Source organism: Pelobates fuscus, chromosome 11 (genome assembly GCF_036172605.1).
Source record: "Pelobates fuscus isolate aPelFus1 chromosome 11, aPelFus1.pri, whole genome shotgun sequence".
NCBI lineage: Eukaryota > Metazoa > Chordata > Amphibia > Anura > Pelobatidae > Pelobates > Pelobates fuscus.
Window position 1 is genome coordinate 110,297,011 of NC_086327.1, and position 20,197 is coordinate 110,317,207.

Genomic DNA, 20,197 nt, shown 5'->3' on the forward strand with positions numbered 1-20,197 from the left:
TCTCAGACCTCACAAAATAATTATACCAATTTTGTCTGGAGCGGAGTATCTACCTGGTTCCGACAACTTAGTCGCAGATTGGTTCTCTCGACACTGGAGAGACTCCAACGACTGGCAATTGGACGCACATGTTTTTTCAGTTGGTTGCCGGATCCGACCTCTCTAGCAGTAGACGCCTTCCTTCAATCTTGGCCAATGACCGGAGCTTATGCCTTCCCTCCGTTCTCCATGATCCTTCACACTCTCCATCATCTCAGGACTCAGGGGACCACAATAACACTGCTGACCCCTTTGTGGCGTACCCAACCGTGGCTCCCCAATCTCTTGGAGATGTTGGTGAATTATCCACTACTGCTACCTGCCACGCACGATCTTCTCAAAGATCCCGCATACAACTTTCACCCTCTCGCGTTGCAGGGTCATCTCCAGCTAGTGGACTGTTTCAGGGGATCCTGGAATGCTGCAGGACTTTCGGAGACTGCTAGAGAACTCTTATGGGACTCATGGGCCCCCGGGACTAGACGCTCTTACCTCTCAGCCTGGCGATTTTGGCATCGCTGGTGCTTGGAAAGGGGTATTGATCACAATTCAGCTTCTTTGATTAACGTTATGAACTTTCTGTCCTCTCTTTTTGATCAAAGTAAATCCTACAGATCCATTAATGTGTTTCGTTCAGCAATTTTCGACAGCTCATAGCCCCATTGATAATACTGCAATAGGTAAACACCCCTCCATCTGTAGACTGTTGCGTGGCATTCGTCTTGCTCGACCTCCTGTCCCAAAATATTCTCATTTTTGGGATGTTGCTCTTGTTTTGTCCTTCCTGGAGACTTGGCCACCCAACGAAGAACTCTCTCTACGACAACGGTCGGCCAAATTAGCTCTTCTTCTCTGCTTAGTTTCTTTTAGAAGAGTGTCTGATATTCAGGCATTTGACTTTCACACTATTGATTTCACACCCCAAGGTGTACGTTTCAACATTTCTCGCCGCACTAAAACGAATTCCTTAACGATTACTTACCCTTATTTTTCTGACAGACCGTCGCTCTGCGTTGCTCATTGTGTCCTAAACTACGTCACCTCTACATCACCTCTACGTATCCCTAGGGGCCCCCTGTTTATCTCATATGTGCGACCACACAAGCCTGGGTCTTGTCCCACGATTGCCCGCTGGATTAAATGGCTTCTCGATTTAGCGGGCATAGATTCCTCTTTTGGAGTTCATTCTGTCAGAGGTACTGCTGCCTCTTCCGCCGTTGTGGCTGGGGCATCCCTTGCAGACATCCTAAAATGCGCTGATTGGTCTAGAGAATCTCCCTTCCGTACCTTTTATTTTCGACAATCGTCCCATGCTTCTCTCTCTTTGGTTTCCACACTTTAAAACAGCAAATATGAAGCCTCCTGTTTTGCCATAAAATTCGGGATTATTCTAGCTTTAGTGACTGAATAATCTAAATTTTATTAAAGACAGGAGGCGAATATTTTCCCACCCTATTGGTATCCCACCCCAGATTTTTTTTCAGGTCACATGTACTCTTAATTTTTTTCTAGGTTTCTTGTGCTCTGGTTAGGTGCTTATTAATCTGCCTGGTTCTGACTATTTTAGATTTTGCAATAATTTATACTCGTAATATCCAGGGGTAGATCTGTGTATGTAGATATCTTGCGGACACCCAGTCCAAGTGACCATGCTTTCACAATCTTTCTCTGTCTTTTAGTGTGAAGTTTCTCTATATGAGCCACGAAGACTACGTTCTATTGGTCTCTAGTATCGGCTGCGTTCTGGTTTACATGGTTGATGGATTACTCAAGTTTACACGGTTGACTACACTTATGATCGGCTGCATCAGAAAGAGGATTTGGGAGGAGCCTGACAGACTGTTATGTTCTTATATGTGTCCTGATTGGTTGATTTTTTTCTCTATATGTTTAACTATTTCTTTGCTGCTGGGAGGTTCAGTAAAGAAGGTTAAAGCAAATATTTGCCTTCTGTCTTTAATAAAATTTAGATTATTTAGTCACTAAAGCTAGAAAAATCCTGAATTAAACTCTGCAACATTTATCCCAAATTAGCCATGTTGGGAATACAGCCAAGTTGGAAAACACTTTGCAAATTTGCTTTCCAATTGACCATGATTCATCTTCTTAGTAAATAAGCCACTGGATGTTTGAACGAGTCGCGCACAATGATGTAATCGCATATTTGATATTTAGAGCACATTCCCCCTACTGTAGAGCAGTATCTTCATTTGAAACATAGAAAAGTATCCATTTAGTGCTGAAATATCTAACAGCTTCTCATCAGATGTTTTGCTTTAATGAACACACTGCGTTGCTTTTTTCTTTCCATGTTGCAAGCAACAGATTGAAAAAATGTTACTGTCCGTGAAAGGATTTATAAATTTGGAATCTAAATGACTTGTACATGCTGTGTAATGGAATGATAGAAATATGGACATCCCTGATTTATCCTACTATTACAAAACCAAAGAACGTGGCTGATCACATTCAGCAGAACAAACCCCTCTTTGTTGGTGGAGAAATACAAGTGAGCGCCAAATTTATCTCACAAATAGAAAACATGTTTTTAGTACGGCAGACATTGGTAAGACGTGAGTTGTCCATATGTTCTACGTAAAACAAAGATTTAAAGTATGTCAAAGCTTGAGCATTATTATATTGTGTGTTATTAATTTAAAAAAAAAAAAAACAGCAGTTATTTATCTAGTTGAAAGAATTTTTCCCTAAATCTAAAGAATGGCCCCATATCAGATTTGAACGCTGTCTGGTTTGTTTTTTTAACTCTTTCTAAGTATCACATGTACTTCATATTTATTGATCGACATTGGACGAATTGATTCTGACCAACCTTTAAACCTTCTGTTAATGCCATTATTAGGCAAGTTCTTTTTGTTTCAAAATAAACAAAACAAAATCCACCTAACATTTAAATGACAAATAAGATGCATAGGTTTCACATAAACATAAGAGAATATATGGCTGTTCAGGAATACCCCAAAATGTAAAAGTATGGAAATGTATGCAATTAACATTTTTTATTTACTTGTGAATAATTTATACAGCTATTGCCAAAGTAAAAAAAAGATCTAGTTGAGCTAGTATATGGCCTTCAATATTCTAGTATTTTAAGCAGAATTCCATAAGAACAGTAGCAGAAATATAATTTTGTCACATAATGGAAAAATAAAAAAAATACCTCGTTCGGGATATTTGTAAGAAAATTGTTTGAGTTTCCTGGAATGCAGCTTTTTAACCCCTTAAGGACCAAACTTATGGAATAAAAGGGAATCATGACGTGTCACACATGTCATGTGTCCTTAAGGGGTTAAAAATGCTTCCAAAGTGCCCAGTTACAATAAGCAGTTACTTCAAACATATAGACAGACAGACAGACAGATGTGTATATATATAGTGTCCTGTTGGAGTTTTTATTGATAGTAAGGAATGCAAAAAAACACATGTACTTGATTGTAAGAATAATAAAACATGCCTTTATTTTAAAAGCCGTTCCAGTTTGCTAATATACATTGAGTCCGCCTTAACCGCCTTCCTTGGCATTGTCACGGACTACACTGTAAGTAACCCTGCCAGGCTCCTAGTATGGTGAATACATGGGAATTGTGTATGATCAGAGCAGAGGGTGTGACCTGTTTCTAAGCAGGATTTGGAATGTTTTGAAATGAAAACTAAAATCAGCAAAGTATTTGAAACATTTATTAAATATATTTAATATTCTTTTCATGTAGAATTTTAAGTTGTTACTCATTAATTTGCTCAAAGGGACACACTTGGTACCAAAACAACGTTAGCGTAATGAAGCAGTTTTGCAGTAGATTTTAAATGACTACTCAAATATCTGTTATTTAGGAGTCAAAGTAAAATAACTTTGTCCATGCAGCCCTAGCCACACCTGCCCTGGCTTTGACTCACACAGCCTCCATGAAAATAAAGGTTTCAGAAGTGTGTTTACTTTAGAAGTTAGAGGGTTAATGCACTTGTGCACTCTAACTAATGCAGACCATTATAATCCTAAGAGACCCATATCACTTGTTTAAATGGCCATAACCTAATGTGCAGCCTTACGAGCCTGCTGTAACGTGGTTTATATTGACAAATAAACTAATATTCTTAACAATATGCATGGCAAAGATTGAAACGGGGTCCTGATAAAGCTTTCTCAGGTGGTCCCTCCAGACCTTTAGCTATCGTTTTATGGCGAAGTATAAAAGATAAAATACTGCATATGTTCTTAATGGTGCTAAACAAGTGACTATACATAATGATATAGCTGGAAGCGCTTTTCCTAAGATGCCTAGCTAATCTGTCTAGTCCCAGGAACTCATTTGTCATCAGAGACTAATGAATACGCTCTTTCTTCCAGTCACTCGATATTCACATTCCCTCATCTATAATCACTCTATCGCTCTATCCAAACATATTTTCATATGTGTCACTTTTCATAGTTTGCATCTTGAATCATAATAATAAATAAAAAGAATAAGACAGCGCTAGATAACTTTTGGCAGCAACCTTAAAAAAAGGGAATCCCTCAAACCCTTTGAAATAAGATAAATAAATACAATAAAAAAAGGCTGCGCACAAATATAAAATCCAATGGTTAAACAAAAAAGGAGAGAAATAGTCCAGCTATTGTGTCCTTACAAGTGTCCTTGGATGTTGAGGTCTTCTACTTGTATAGTGGTATCACTTGATATGAAAGATAAAATGGAACAAGGAACAACCAATGGTGTAGTACGTAAAATTCAGGTATAGGTGTGAAAAGAAATAGTATAAAACTCACATTTACCAGAGCTAATATCCAGCTCTGGAGTGAAGTGCGTACAGCGGTTTAATCCCCGCTTATGGGATATAAGGCAGGTTCCTCTCCGTGAGTGGTTTTCGATTCTCGGAATAAAAAGAAGAAACAGCCAATAGTGCTCACTGTGTGGCAATATGAATAAGAATAATAAAAAATTTGAAAAAGTCCTTGAGTGACGAAACGCGTTATGGATATTTAAATATTGTGTTTTATATATTAAAGTATTATTTGGTCATTTATTTGTGCCAATTATCTTTTTTATAGACACATAATTTCTATTTTACCCTGGCTTTTTATTGTTATTTTTATCTTTTTTTACTGGTTTTATAAAAAACCTTGAATACCCCTGGAAGTTTCCTGTACTCAAAGAAATCCTTAGGTGGGGATCAATCCACCCAAGCTGTCATCAAAGAGCAGTGTGCCTGCTCTTATTTTGTAAGTACAAAAAATTTTTTTATTATTCTTATTCATATTGCCACACAGTGAGCACTATTGGCTGTTTCTTCTTTTTATTCCGAGAATCGAAAACCACTCACGGAGAGGAACCTGCCTTATATCCCATAAGCGGGGATTAAACCGCTGTACGCACTTCACTCCAGAGCTGGATATTAGCTCTGGTAAATGTGAGTTTTATACTATTTCTTTTCACACCTATACCTGAATTTTACGTACTACACCATTGGTTGTTCCTTGTTCCATTTTATCTTTCATATCAAGTGATACCACTATACAAGTAGAAGACCTCAACATCCAAGGACACTTGTAAGGACACAATAGCTGGACTATTTCTCTCCTTTTTTGTTTAACCATTGGATTTTATATTTGTGCGCAGCCTTTTTTTATTGTATTTATTTATCTTGAATCATAATAATACATGCATTTTGAAAGTTGATGACAAATGTCCGCTGCTATACCGAGAACAGTTTTACAAACACAATATAATATTTTCCTTTGGTTTTATATACAACACGCTCTGATTCATATTGTCACAATCACACTACCAGTGCATCTCCTGATCGCTAGTATATGTGCATTATCCCAGCACTTGCAAAAGTCTCTGAGATGTTTGAGAAGGTTTCCAGTTGCACAGAATCTTTTAATTGACCCAATGGACGACTATATATACAAGGTAAGTATACACATGTATTGTATACTGGGATCTTTGCTTTAAGTTTGGCAAATATAATGTTCGATAAAACACTTCATTGACTCTGCTACATTTCTAAGTAGTGAACTCCTCTATACTAAGTGATCCTACCAGTTTCCAGACAGTAGTCTTATAGAAATTAGAAGGAAAAGGCAGTAGGTAATAAAGTTAAAGTTTTGAAGGTCAGATAAAGTCACAAGGCTTAATAGGTCAGGGTTAAAGGGAAACTCCAGTGCCAGGAAAACAATCAGTTTTCCTGGCACTGCAGGTCCCCTCTCCCTCCCACCCCCCAATCCCCGGTTGCTGAAGGGTTGAAAACACCTTCAGTTACTTACCAGAGGCACTAGTAGTAGACAGCCACTAGAGGTGGAGTTAACCCTGCAAGGTAATTATTGCAGTTTATAAAAAAACTTCCATAATTACAGTTGCAGGGTTAGGAGTAGTGGGAGTTGGCACCCAGACCACTCCAATGGGCAGAAGTGGTCTGGGTGCCTGGAGTGTCCCTTTTAGTATTAACCTTTATCTATTTTTTACTTCTGCATATTTCATGCCAAGAAAACACATTTGAGTTATTTTTTGACTATATTAGTCTTTTTTCTGTGGTGAGTACCTACTCTGCTTGTCCTAATTATATGCTAAACCTGTGTTTTGTTATAATATGAAACCCAATGGATCGAGTCTCTGTTGAAACTAATGGTTGTGGTTTTGTGACGACCCATACTAGGGGCCACCTACAGAAAAAAATGGTCCATCTACTTCCCTGAACTATAATATGGACTGCTATCACGCAGGCACCACAGTTTTGATGATTGCTGCTTCTTGTTCCTTACTTACAGAGATAGCATAAAACAATTGAAACCATCCAGGAGACGAAAAAATAATTACCTGGCCTTACGACATTGTTGTCCATCAAATGCTGATCTTTCTTAAACTTCCGTTCTTTGACCATTGGATCAGATCTAAAAAACATTAACATGGGTTACCAGAAGTAATTTAACTAAAACCAGCAAAGACAGAATCAAAGATAGCTGCTCACAAAGCTTCACTTTTAATGTCAACATCATAGGCTATATGTGTATTGGCTAGGTTTATTTCAACCTTTTATTAGAGACAGAATATTCATAATGCATGTTTAAAATTCGTAACAGTTAAGTATTAATAAAGTTTTTATTTTAGTTTAGTATATTTTCTCAGGAAATATATATGTTTTTGTGATCATATTTATATGAGTGTTGTTCTGAAAGTAATGACTGTTTGCTATTTGCTCCACTCCGAAACTATTAAAGCACATGTGATATCTTTACACGACCAGATAGAGTGACTCCTCGGCATGACTGACATAATTTCTGTAATTTTAGGTTTTTAGGTTTAGTACAACCAGGGCTGCCATAAGGGAGTGAAAACCGGGACGGTTTAACGGTATTTACTCGGTCCTTGTGCCGGCTGGGGTCCCCCGCTCGAGTCGCATGCCGTACAGTATTAAGAACATTGCTCGCGTCGTGAGAACGTTCTTAAAGGGGAAATGGGAGCCTAACCTTGTGTTTGGCTCCTATTGGCCTATATCATTCCAGCACCCCCATTCACGCACATTTTGGGGCGAAGGCGTGACGTGGACCAATCAAATAAAACACAGGATTGTTTTAACTTACCTGGCCCTGGATACTGTGCCCTATTGTAGTTTCTGTTCCCAGTATCCTTTAGTGCATTCCTTGTGATATTGTATTGTATTCTGGTATTGACCTTGGCTTTGTTTCCTGACTCTGAGTTTCTCTTTAACCCTTGCCTGTCTTGTTTTCCTATCTGATTTACCATGTACCCGACTTTAATTAGCTCTCATTTTCGCTGTCTCTCCGTTACCCAGACCTAGGCTTGTATTTCAACTACTCTGTACTCTAACTAACGTTTAGTCTGGCAATTCTAAGGCCCGGTAAGACATTTAAATTTGCTTTGTCCGTCCTTGCTATCCTAGACTATGTGTATTAGGGTTATACTCCGTGACAGAAGGTTGTCACAGGCCTGGCGATCCTGGGGTGCCCAGCCGCCACGCCCCACATCCCCAATGTGTACATATATATATAAATAGTGTTCCTGTGACCACCCGGCTGCCTTTATGGTGAAGAGGGGGCCCCAGAAAACATGATCAGCTTCCAGCAGCTCCTCTCTCCCTGACCACGGTTAAGAGGCAGGGATAGGGAAATAAAATTGAGAAATTATTAATAACAATTTTAAATAAATTGTTTCAAATAAAAAAACAACCTTTTCATACTGAATGCATCCCCTAACCTACCCATATACATAAGCACACACAACATCCACTACACAGACAAAATCTGCATCTAATACACACAAACTGCATCCACTACAGACACTGCATCCACTACACAAACACACACTGTATCAACTACATACACACTGCATTCACTACACAAACACACACTACATCCATTACACACACACACACACACACTGCATCCACTACATAAACACACTCTGCATCCACTATACACACAGCACCACTACACAAACACGCACACTGCACTCACTGAGATGAAACAAGATTTGTGAACCTCTTTTACACAGCATTGATGTGATGTCTAAGAAAAAAAACTCTGTTGAGGACAATATTGAGGACAATATTGAGGACATAGTGGAGAACTAATACGTAAAAATCCTTTTTGATATATGATTGTCAGCTTACTAAGGAAATTGTCTTACATGTAATCAAGAGCTTTGTAAATATTGTGTATCACTTGCCTGTGTTTTATGAGTTTGTCTGTTATTTGTTCAACTCCTTAAGAGGAGTGAATTAACAGAAAATGTCATTAATATTTACAAAAGCAAAAAAAAAGACTATAAAAGTACAGTATGCTTTACAACGTCTTGTGTTTGTTTTATTCTCTGCACTATTTATTTGCTTGTAGCTGTTTCAATTATCACAATCAATGCCCTCAGGTTGGTCGTTTGGTGTATTACACAGATTGTTTGCAGAAAAACGTTAAAACACATCTACCTGACAGTTACAAAAAGGGAAAAGAAAATGCAAGAGTAACAGAATTGTATTCCTCACATTTTAGTGTGAATTTGGTTAATTTTTCACATGCTGCTAGTAACTAGCGAGAACATATGGTTTAAACATAAACCCCTACATTTCTATACACATCGACATGGAAATATGTGAAACAATGTTCTTTCCCACAGTTCTCCGGTAAATGATATTCTGGAATTCGTGATAATGTGGAACTGCTTTCACTGGTGGTTGTCTGTTTCAATAACTTCGTGAATTTTGATAGTACTTTACAAAATCTGGATATTTTCCATCATAATAAGGAGTGATGTCTATGTTTGGGCTGTCCTTTATATAACTTACTGAACGTACCCATTCTCTCTTAATCTACAACATCAATGATTGACTTAGTATAATAGTTTGGTATTTATGCACCCTTTGCCCTGACCCCAGTGCTAAATGCCATTATCTCATTTTGCTATGTTTGCCATCATCTTTCATTTCACTTTCCACAATCTCCCTCACTAATCAATTTCATGTCCCCTGTCCCTAATCATCTTCATGTCCTCTTTCTCCAGTCACCAATTCCATGCCCTTCTTCTGAGCCATGAATTAAATATATCCACTCACCTGTAAACAATTGAATTTCCCTTCTACCCAGTCAAAAATATAATGTCTCCTTTCCCCAGCCATTGATTGTATGGATCGTCTCTTCCCCTCTCCATCCATCAACTTCATGTCACATTTCCCCACTTCAAAATTCCATCGACATAGTTTCGATTTTTTTTTTTCAAAAATACATATATTTATAGCTAATACAAAAAGAGAAGTCCTGCGCTTACTCCCTTTACTACTGGGCCGGCAGCAAGGACTACAATACACATCAGCCCCAATATATAGTAAAAACCAAAGAAAAGAAAAAGTTACCTGCGCTCTCTCCCTAATCCCTATGTATATTTAGACAAACGGAGGTCATTTAGTTGCTCCAATGGCCATTGGAGGGAATGCCCGCCTGCCAACGTCACGTCAGACCCCCCTAAGCGGGTCCTAACACTGACCCTTCAGCCTGCTTCCTTGAGCTATATATTTATAGCTGCCTACAATAATTATCATTTAAAGAGGGGAAATCGGTTTCTACTGTGCTCAATAAAACATTTTTGGAGTATTAAGGATGTCCTAAAAAATACTTGCCTAGGGTGCAGCAGAGAAAAAAAAAACCCTAGAAAAGGACAATCATACAGATCAGGCAACAGACAGGGAGTACAGAGAACTAGCCATAAAAACAAGTATTAGTACAGTCCAAAACACGTTAGGCATTACAATTTGATAAGGCTACTATATCATCATCTAATGGGACATTTCAGGTGCGGATGGGCCCACATTACTGGTGAGCTCAAAAGATGTGTTGTATGGAAGAGATAATCATATCTAGTTATCATCAACATAGTTAAGCCTGATTAATATGGCCTTTATTTAGCTTTTTCTTTTTAGTTTTCCATTTTAATAAAGTGTAATATTGTGAATTTAGAATATCTAATTTTATTAAAATAAAATATGCAGATATTAATTTATGAGATCATGATAAAACAAAAAATACAATTTATTATATGGTGTTTTATTGTATTAATCAACCATAAACTAATATGCTTTATGTGATGCTTTATTTTTATTTTTTTAATGAAATGTTATTTTTTTTTGAAACAACAAGTGGTATTATAAAGGTCCAAGACAGATGTCCTACTTAAGATAAAGTGCAGAGACAAATTTTAAAAAGCTTTTTTAACAAGGGGTTTGCACCAATTTACTCTAATGTGCAGTATTATCACTGCAACCACAGACATTTCCCTGGGAAGAGGCCAATAATGAGAAGATATCCAAATATGATGCATGGGTACACACGGGGGGGTATCTCCTGTAGTGCAGATGAAACATCTAAATCCTACATATGATATTTAACCCCTTAAGGACACATGACATGTGTGACATGTCATGATTCCCTTTTATTCCAGAAGTTTGATCCTTAAGGGGTTAAACAATAGTATATATTGTATGCACCTAGCTTCATGACTGGATCCACAAATATCTTCAATTCCAGATTGTTCAGACTCTGTGCACACACTGTCTTCTATCGGGCAGTGCAGGTTAAAGTGCATACACTGACTGACATGCTATGCTTAACGGATTTTGAGACTGAATCTGTTTTATTTACATTTTGGAGCCTTCATAATCTCCCTCTTGGCTGAGTAGGTCTTGGCTTGTGTATCTTATCTAAGGGGAAATAACTTGGCTTTCAAGACTCCACTACATTCTAGACTCTTGCTTCCAATATATCATAGAACAATGATGCACTTGTGGCAGCAAATTGGCAAGGATTATCAGACCATATAAACGATGGATTGGCGTGTCTAGATCCACCCTCAGTTTGAGAAGCATGTTTCAAGACGTCTGTAGACATGGATTGACCGCATACTGGAGATTCAAAGTTTGTTTGGCTCCTCATGCTATATACAACGTTCATTATTTGATACATTTATCAATTCAAGAGTAAAATACAAAATGTACAAATTATGTTTTACACAATCAACATTGAAGATTTGCTCTAAACTTTTTTTTTTGCTCTTAACCCCTTAAGGACACATGACATGTGTGACATGTCATGATTCCCTTTTATTCCAGAAGTTTGGTCCTTAAGGGGTTAATAATGAGTTCCTCATGGACTTCAATCAATGCACACTGGGATTTACTAGAATGGATTGTTCGATGAGAGTGAAATGAAAAGTGGGTTAAAAACAGCCCAACAACATATCAAATGCAATGTACTGCACTAAATGAAAACGGTTTAGCAAGCCCTTATGCCAAGATCTGATATGTTGATATTATTTTCTTACAAACTAAATGCATTATCAAAAAAATAAAAAATAAAAATTTGAGCATTATCAATCCGTGATAATTCTTTTCTACAGGTCGGACATAATTTAAAATTCCACAAAATTTTTTAACTATATTATTACACTTTCACAAAATAATAGCACACATTATTCATGAGCAGAATTTATTTGTGGGACCCCTTGTGCATGACTCATCAAACTCACTATGGGCAACTTTATCTGCTCCCTTATTGACTGTTTGCAATACAATTGTCTTTTTGGTGTACATACGTACATTTTCAGATATGTTACCTGGTTAGACTCCTGACATAATCCGCTGAGGATATTTATCTATATATACCTCTGTTTCAAAGAAATCTCTGTAGTTGTCCAATTTAAGATAGTTGTGTAGTTGTAACCACAATTATCGTTGCTTGCTAACAGTCTCTGGTTTGTTTTGTAACATTTTTACTGCGTAATAAACTCTTATTGAACACAAAACAATACAGTACAATTAAAGCACATATCTGTAGAAAAAATACCAATGTATTATGAACCTATATCATAAAATTTTAAACCAAATAAAAAATTGCAATCCATAATAAACTGAGCTTTCCAATGTATTTACATCATTATTTACATCAGTCCTTTTTGCAAATCTCGTGTTATTACATATATTTGTATTATGAACATTTTCCAAAAAAAAGTATTGTAAAAAAAATGAATTTCATCTTTTTTTTATCCATGTTGTGCTGGGCTAGTATTGTAATTTTAATTTCCACACTATACACTTGTGATGGTTTCCCTTTAACTGGATGATGTCATTTAAAAAATGTAGGTTCTATATTGTTAAAAAATAAACCGAATATTCAAGCGAGTCTTGAATTTGATTTTTAAAGTTTCCCATGGACCTACTTGAACCATCAGCATACCTTAATTGGGTAAACGGTACATCAGTTTGGTTCATAGAAACATAGAAACATAGAATGTGACGGCAGATAAGAACCATTCGGCCCATCTAGTATGCATGCTATACAGAAGTAGTAATTATGGTATCAACATCAGCACTGCAGTTAAAGTAAATGTATTTTTTTTACATAAAAATTATTTTTGATGCTGGAGAGATAGAAGTCATAATGATGCTGATGACATTTATTCAAGTTCGCAGGAGTGGGGGTCCCTTGCACTGGAAAAATACACAAGCAGTACACGTCGACTGATGGAAAAAATACAGGAGGACTAAACAAGAGCTGTGCAAAACACCTCCATGACAAAAAAAGAAACAGTGATGATAAGGTTTGTTGCGGTAGGTGATCTTTTTAAACATTTCTGTTTCCGTTACTTTTTATCTCTCCTAAATGTCTAAGATTTAAACGTGGCAGTGGCATCTATGCTGATCTAACACAGATGTGTAGTATTTTATTTTTACATTTCTAAACATGTGTATTTCATGTTCTATTTAGTGTATGCAAAATAAATTCTGCCAAAACAATTAGAGATGCAAGCATATTTTGCACAAGTTATCACATCAGAATATCACCTGGGGCTGCTTAGAGACCGTTAGAGGCCTTTCTGATCCACATGTGGAAATGTAGCTAAAACATACAAAGAGTGATCCTTCAACCCTTCTCTACCCCAAGTAAAGATTAACATGGGAGCTGTCACTCAAGAAAAGAATGTCCTGCTATAACAGATAATATAGCAGAATACAGTTCTTGTATTTTGTGCTACAGTCATGCCAGATATCGAATTTCAGAATCCCCCCACTTCCTTCTCACTCTTCAAACACATTCTTCTTCTTCTATGCTATCTTGTACCAATAACTCAGATTTGAGCCGCCTGGCAGCCTTAGTTGAAGCCTTAGTTGAAGTGTATCTCTATTCAAAGAGCAGCCCATAGAGAGGGTTGGATTGAATGTTTTAGGCAAGTGATTAGAATACATCCAAGAGATATAAGTCTGTTCCCCCGATAATGAAAACAATATGTGCAAGTTTGACATAATACTACATATGCATTTATACTACTCATACGATCGCTGTGTAATATAAACCAGAAAAAAGAACAGCACTTACATACAGTCATCGAGGTTTGCACCGTGACCATTTCTGACGGATCTCAGGCCAGAGACGGTCACAGTAAATAAAACATGTATGTTTTAGTAGCTCACTGAATCTTTCTGTAGATCTGCTCATTTGAGAGTAATGAAATGTGGCTACAAAAGGACTTACAGGGCACCACACATTTGTATCTTACTATAGATCTACTTATTTGGTAGTAATGAAATGTGGCTACAAAAGAACCTACAGGGCACCACAAATTTCTATATTTACAGATTATCTGGTGATACGACGCAACAAGCAAACCAGGAAATTGATTAATAAAGGAGCCTGTCATGCATCTTGCATGACAACGTATATGTGGATAAATTGAATATTACATACCAAGACATTGTGGCAGAAGAGCTGGCAATTATTTTTATATTTGCCTTTTTCAGACTGACAGTTGAGGCTACTAACTAATTTGCCTTAAATGTAATAAAAAAAAAACCCAAAAAAACCAACAACATTGTTTTGAATAAACAATTTAACTGTGCACACAGCCTCTTAAAAAAAATGTTTAATTTTGAATCAGCTCTTATAGGACAGTGTGTTACTTTTAGAATTTTCTTTATCACCTGCTCTGTTAATTGAACTTTAATCATACACAGACTCTAGCAGACTATAAACAGAGCAACAGAAGATCAGAAATTGTACAATATGGGAACCTAAAAATGTAGTGTCTTTTTTTTTAGAAAGTGTGTAGTGAGGCTACGTGCCAGAATCATGCATTTTAAAGGGAACTAATAGGTAGTTAAGCTTATTTTAAAATGATTCATAGTTCATTTTATTTCCATGCATATGCTATGCCACGCAAAGCTTAGCAAGGAATATAAATCAGTTAACTAATGTAATTGAAGGCACTGCTGGAGAAGATGTGGAACGGGCATATGTTCATATGGCATTTCTCCATTAAATGCCCAAAAGTAGAGGCTTGCACTCAAGGCATCCAGGGCCGTCTTTAACGCGGGGCAAACGGGGCAGCTGCCCCCGGGCCCTGTCCCTGCTGGGGGGCCCAAGACAGCTGCTCCGTTTGCCCCGGCCCGCAAACTATGGGGGCCCATCGGGTGGCCCATGCACTTAGGGCCACCCGGTGGGCCTGTGTCAGCAGGGGCCCGGTCGGGCGCTGTGGCGCTTTAACAGCGCGACCGGGCCCTTGCTTTTCGGCAGCCGTCTGGGAGGAAGTGACCGCCGCGCGTCACTTCCTCCCACAGAAACCGGAACCGCGGAGGAAGGAGGACCAGCTGATCAGAAGGGGGCCAGGCCGGAGGAGAGCGAGAGCTTAACTCCCAGCCACCCCAGCCAGCCCACTGGACCCCAGGGAATCCACCCTCCAGGAAAAGGTAAGAAACTGGAGGGTGGTTATCAAATTTTGCATGAATGTCTGAGTGTGTGTGTGTGTCAGTATATATGTATGTCTATCTGTGTGTATGTGTGTTTCAGTATGTCTGTCTGTGTGTATGTGTGACAGAATGTCTATGTGTGAGTCTGTCAATGTCCGTGTGGTTCTGTATGTCTGTGTTTGTCAATATGTCTGTCAGTGTATGTGTGTTTCAGTATGTCCATCTGTCTGTGTGTATATGTGCCAGTATGTCTGTCAGTGTATCTGTATGTCTGTGTGGTTCAGTATGTATTTGTGTATGTGTGTTTCAGTATGGCTGTCTGTGTCAGTACGTCTGTCAGAATGTGTCTCTGTATCTGTATGTTGTCCATTTGCGTTTGTGTGTGTATCTGTATGTGTCAGTGTTTGTATCTGTATATCTGCAAGTGTCTGAATGTGTGTCAGTGTGTGTGTACCTTTTATCTGCATGTATGTCAGTGTTTGTATCTGTGTGTGTGTCAGTGTCTGTGTCAGTGTCTGTGTGTATCTGTATGTTCTTGTGTGTATCTATATGCGGTCAGTGTGTATCTGCATGTGTGTCAGGTAGTGTATTTGTGTGTATCTATATGTAGTCAGGGGGGCCCAAGTAAATGCTTGCCCAGGGTCCAATCAAAATTAAAGACGGCCCTGAAGGCATCACAGAACAGCGAATAGATGCAACATGGATGTGCAGTGGTGGTAAACTTTCTTATTTTAACTTACCTGTGCTATATTTTAACTCTAGTAATTGCACCAAAAGAGATTACTGGAGTGAAGGAATGATAAACTATCACGTCTCTAGCATAGATGTGAGATTTGACGATTCTGAAAGCTATTTAATAATATCACAAAGATTTTAGAATCTAACAGGGTTATTTACAGAAGTGAGAATTAAAAGTTATTTCAAAGTGGATTTCAAATGCAAGGTCCAAATAGCCAAACTAAAAAAAAAAGGTGCGCTTTCAATTTAGCTACTCTGGTCTAAAATGTGAAATTCACTTTGAATTCTGACTTTAGCAAATAACCCTGAGAGATTTCTGTGACTAAACCTATAATAAACTGAAAAGAAATGACCAAGATATTTATCCAGAGAGATTTTTGGAACCCGCCAACAGGGCTGCCATCAGAAATTTTGGGGGCCCTGACAAAGCACAAGGTCTGGGCCCCCCCCCGACCCCTCCCTCCCGGGCCCGCCCACGCCCTACCTAGTCCGCTGACAATGATGCGGGACTGAATGTGGTGTGTATAGTGGAAGTGACTTAGAATGTGTGTAATGGATGTAGTGTTTGTGTGTATTAGATACTGTTTGTGCAGTGAATGCAGAGTGTGTTAGTGTAGCGGATGCAGTGTGTATAGTGAACGCAGAGTGTGTTTGAGTAGTGGATGTAGTGTGTGTACAGTGATGTAGTGTGTGTTTGTGTAGTGGATGTAGTGTTTGTATGTACTAGATGAAATGTGTTTAGTGGATGCAGTGTGTGTATTAGATGCAGTGTCTGTGTATAGTGAATGCAGAGTGTTTCAATTTGTGGTGGATGTAGTGTGTGTACTGTGAATACAGGATGTTTGTGTAGTCGATGCTGTGTGTACAGTTAATGCAGAGTGTGTGTCAGTATAGTGAATCCAGAGTGTGTGCATAGTTTAGTGAATGCAGAGTGTGTGTTAGTGTGTAATAAATGCAGAGTGTGTGTTAGGGTGTAGTGAATGCAGAGTGTGTCAGTGTAATGAATGTAGTGTGTGTGTAAATTTGTAGTGAATGCAGAGTGTGTGTTAATGTGTAGTGAATGCAGAGAGTGTGTTAGTGTAGTGAATGCAGAGAGTGTGTTAATGTGTAGTGAATGCAGAGAGTGTGTTAATGTGTAGTGAATGCAGAGAATGTGTTAATGTGTAGTGAATGCAGAGAATGTGTTAATGTGTAGTGAATGCAGAGAGTGTGTTAGTGTGTAGCGGATGCAGAGTCTGTGTTAGTGTAGTGAATGCAGAGTGTTAATGTGTAGTGAATGCAGAGAGTGTGTTAGTGTGTAGCGGATGCAGAGTGTGTGTTAGTGTAGTGAATGCAGAGTGTGTTAGTGTAGTGAATGCAGAGTGTGGTAATGTGTAGCGAATGCAGAGTGTGTGTCAGTATAGTGGATGCAGTGAGTGTGTTAGTGTGTAGTGTATGCAGAGTGCATGTTGTATTAGTGAATGCAGTGTGTGTATTGTATTAGTGTATGCACTGTGTGTGTTAGTGTATGCAGTGTGTGTTGTATTAGTGTATGCAGTGTGTGTTGTGTTAGTGTATGCAGTGAGTGCTGTGTTAGTGTATGCAGTGTGTGTGTTGTGTCAGTGTATGCAGTGTGTGTTGTGTCAGTGTATTCAGTGTGTGTGTGTTGTGTTAGTGTATGCGGTGTGTGTTGTGTCAGTGTATGCAGAGTGTGTGTTGTGTCAGTGTATGCAGTGTGTGTGTTGTGTCAGTGTATGCAGAGTGTGTGTTGTGTCAGTGTATGCAGTGTGTGTTGTGTTAGTGTATGCAGTGTGTGTGTTGTGTTAGTGTATGCAGTGTGTGTGTTGTGTCAGTGTATGCAGAGTGTGTGTTGTGTCAGTGTATGCAGAGTGTGTGTTGTGTTAGTGTATGCAGTGTGTGTGTTGTGTCAGTGTATGCAGAGTGTGTGTGTTGTGTCAGTGTATGCAGTGTGTGTTGTGTTAGTGTATGCAGTGTGTGTTTTGTTAGTGTATGCGGTGTGTGTTGTGTCAGTGTATGCAGAGTGTGTGTTGTGTTAGTGTATGCAGTGTGTGTTGTGTCAGTGTATGCAGAGTGTGTGTTGTGTTAGTGTATGCAGTGTGTGTTGTGTTGGTATATGCAGTGTGTGTGTTGTGTCAGTGTATGTAGTGGGTGTGTTGTGTCAGTGTATGTAGTGTCAGTGTATGTAGTGTGTGTGTGTGTTGTGTCAGTGTATGCAGTGGGTGTGTGTGTGTGTCAGTGTATGTAGTGTGTGTGTGTTGTGTCAGTGTATGTAATGTGTGTGTGTGTGTTGTGTCAGTGTATATAGTGTGTGTGTTGTGTCAGTGTATGTAGTGTGTGTGTGTGTGTGTGTTGTGTTAGTGTATATAGTGTGTGTGTTGTGTCAGTGTATGTAGTGTGTGTGTGTGTGTGTGTGTTGTGTCAGTGTATGTAGTGTGTGTGTGTAAATGTCCAATGAGGAGGGGGGCATTTTAACATTATTTAAAAAAATAATAATAATTTAATTAATTAAATTGTTTCTCCCCCCTCCCTGCTTACCTGTGTCTAGGGAGGGGAGAGATTCCATCCCGGGTGGTCCGGTGGCATGGTGGGGCCCCCCCGGCTCCCTGTTACTGCAGAGGGGGCCCAAGCGGCACACAGCCTCTCCTCTTCTCTCCTCCAATAACTCTCGCGAGACCCGCGGAGCGTTGCCATGGCAACCGGGTCTCGCGAGAGTTATTAGCAGGGAGGAGAAGAGAAGAGGCTGTGTGCTGCCTGGGCCCCCTCTGCGGTAACAGGGAGCTGGGGGCCCGCGGCTGCACACGTAGATAGCGATATTCGCTATCTATGTGTGCAGGGAGGGAAAGTGGGGCCCAGGACTGCCAGAGCAGTCCGGGCCCCCCAGGGCCGCCGGGCCCGTGACAACTGTCTCGGTTGTCACCCCCTGATGGCGGCCCTGCCCGCCAATTTGCAAAATGTATGCCACAGTAAAGTTGATTTAAAAAAATCTCAACTCCACTAAGTTTACCAAAGGCATCACAACTTACTGTGATTTTCTTGGTTTGGATAAGTCCCTTATCAGAAAGCTAAATATTACTGATGAAAAAATACAAACAGAATAAGTCAGAAATATAAATAAAAAATCATTGTTATGGTTTGTTCTTGTTTTGACCCTAGCAAGTCCCATCAAGACTTACTCTGCATTCACTCTATAAATGCCAGGATTCATACAGGACTGTATGCATCGGGAATGAGATAAGCTTGGCTGAGAATTATTTGCCATTGTCTCTGCACAAATCTGCCAGTCTGTCTAATCCTACCCACAGAAAAGCATTGAGTATCATTAATTCTCATTCCCAGCTTGTTAACAGCATGTTCCCCAACAAAATGTGATGGTGCTCAGAAGGTAGTTGACACATGAGCTTTTGTTGCTGCAGAGCCTGTTCAAACGTATCGAGATGCAGTGGGGGTTCTGTGCAAAGCACAGATCGTGGGCAAAGTTCTAAAAATTGAATAAATGGAAGAATCAGCATGAACATTCCATTGGTGTCCATGGTGATAGCTCAACCTTTGGCACTATGTCCCAGAATTGCTCTTTTTGCATAACACCTAATGCATCCTCTATCCACACAGACTAGTAGCACATATGCTCCTCCAGCTGCTGATGTGGCTGGCTTGAATGTCGGAAAATGTACATGGGCTATGAATAACTCTCACAGGCACATCACGTTGTTGGATACATACATGTGCTAGACACCGCTTGTCAGCACTCTCACTGTAGTGATTCCACAACAGACTACTCCTGAAACATGGCTCAAAGCATTTCTGTTTCTGGTACCACAGCATAGAAAATGGAAAAACAAACAATTATGGAGAACAGGAAAAGAGCTTGCACTGTGCACCCACTGTGGTACTCACCTGTACACCGGAGTGAGCCAAAGAAGAGAAACCCTTTTATGATGACTTTTGATAAAAAAAAATTTATTAATCCTACACAAACTGTTTGAGTACAGAACGACATGCAAGTATCAGAAAGCCCAGATGATAGGTCTCATCAAAGAGACATGGTTAATATTTCTCTAGTCACAGCAAGCATGGTGTTACATCTGGACTCCAAATAGGGGAAAATCCTAGGAGTTGGTAAATAGGCAAACAAATATGTAAGTGACACATTTTTAAACGGAAA

General features: G+C 39.1%; 1 protein-coding gene across 1 annotated transcript in view; it reads right to left on the reverse strand.

Annotated features, from left to right (window-relative positions):
* The window catches only part of MORN1 (MORN repeat containing 1), a 287,891-nt gene that overhangs the window by 8,991 nt on the left and 258,703 nt on the right, over nucleotides 1-20,197 (reverse strand). Inside the window, exon 13 of the mRNA XM_063436724.1 lies at nucleotides 6,873-6,946. Within this exon, the coding sequence (XP_063292794.1) occupies nucleotides 6,873-6,946 (74 nt within the window). The remainder of the gene's footprint in view (nucleotides 1-6,872; nucleotides 6,947-20,197) is intronic.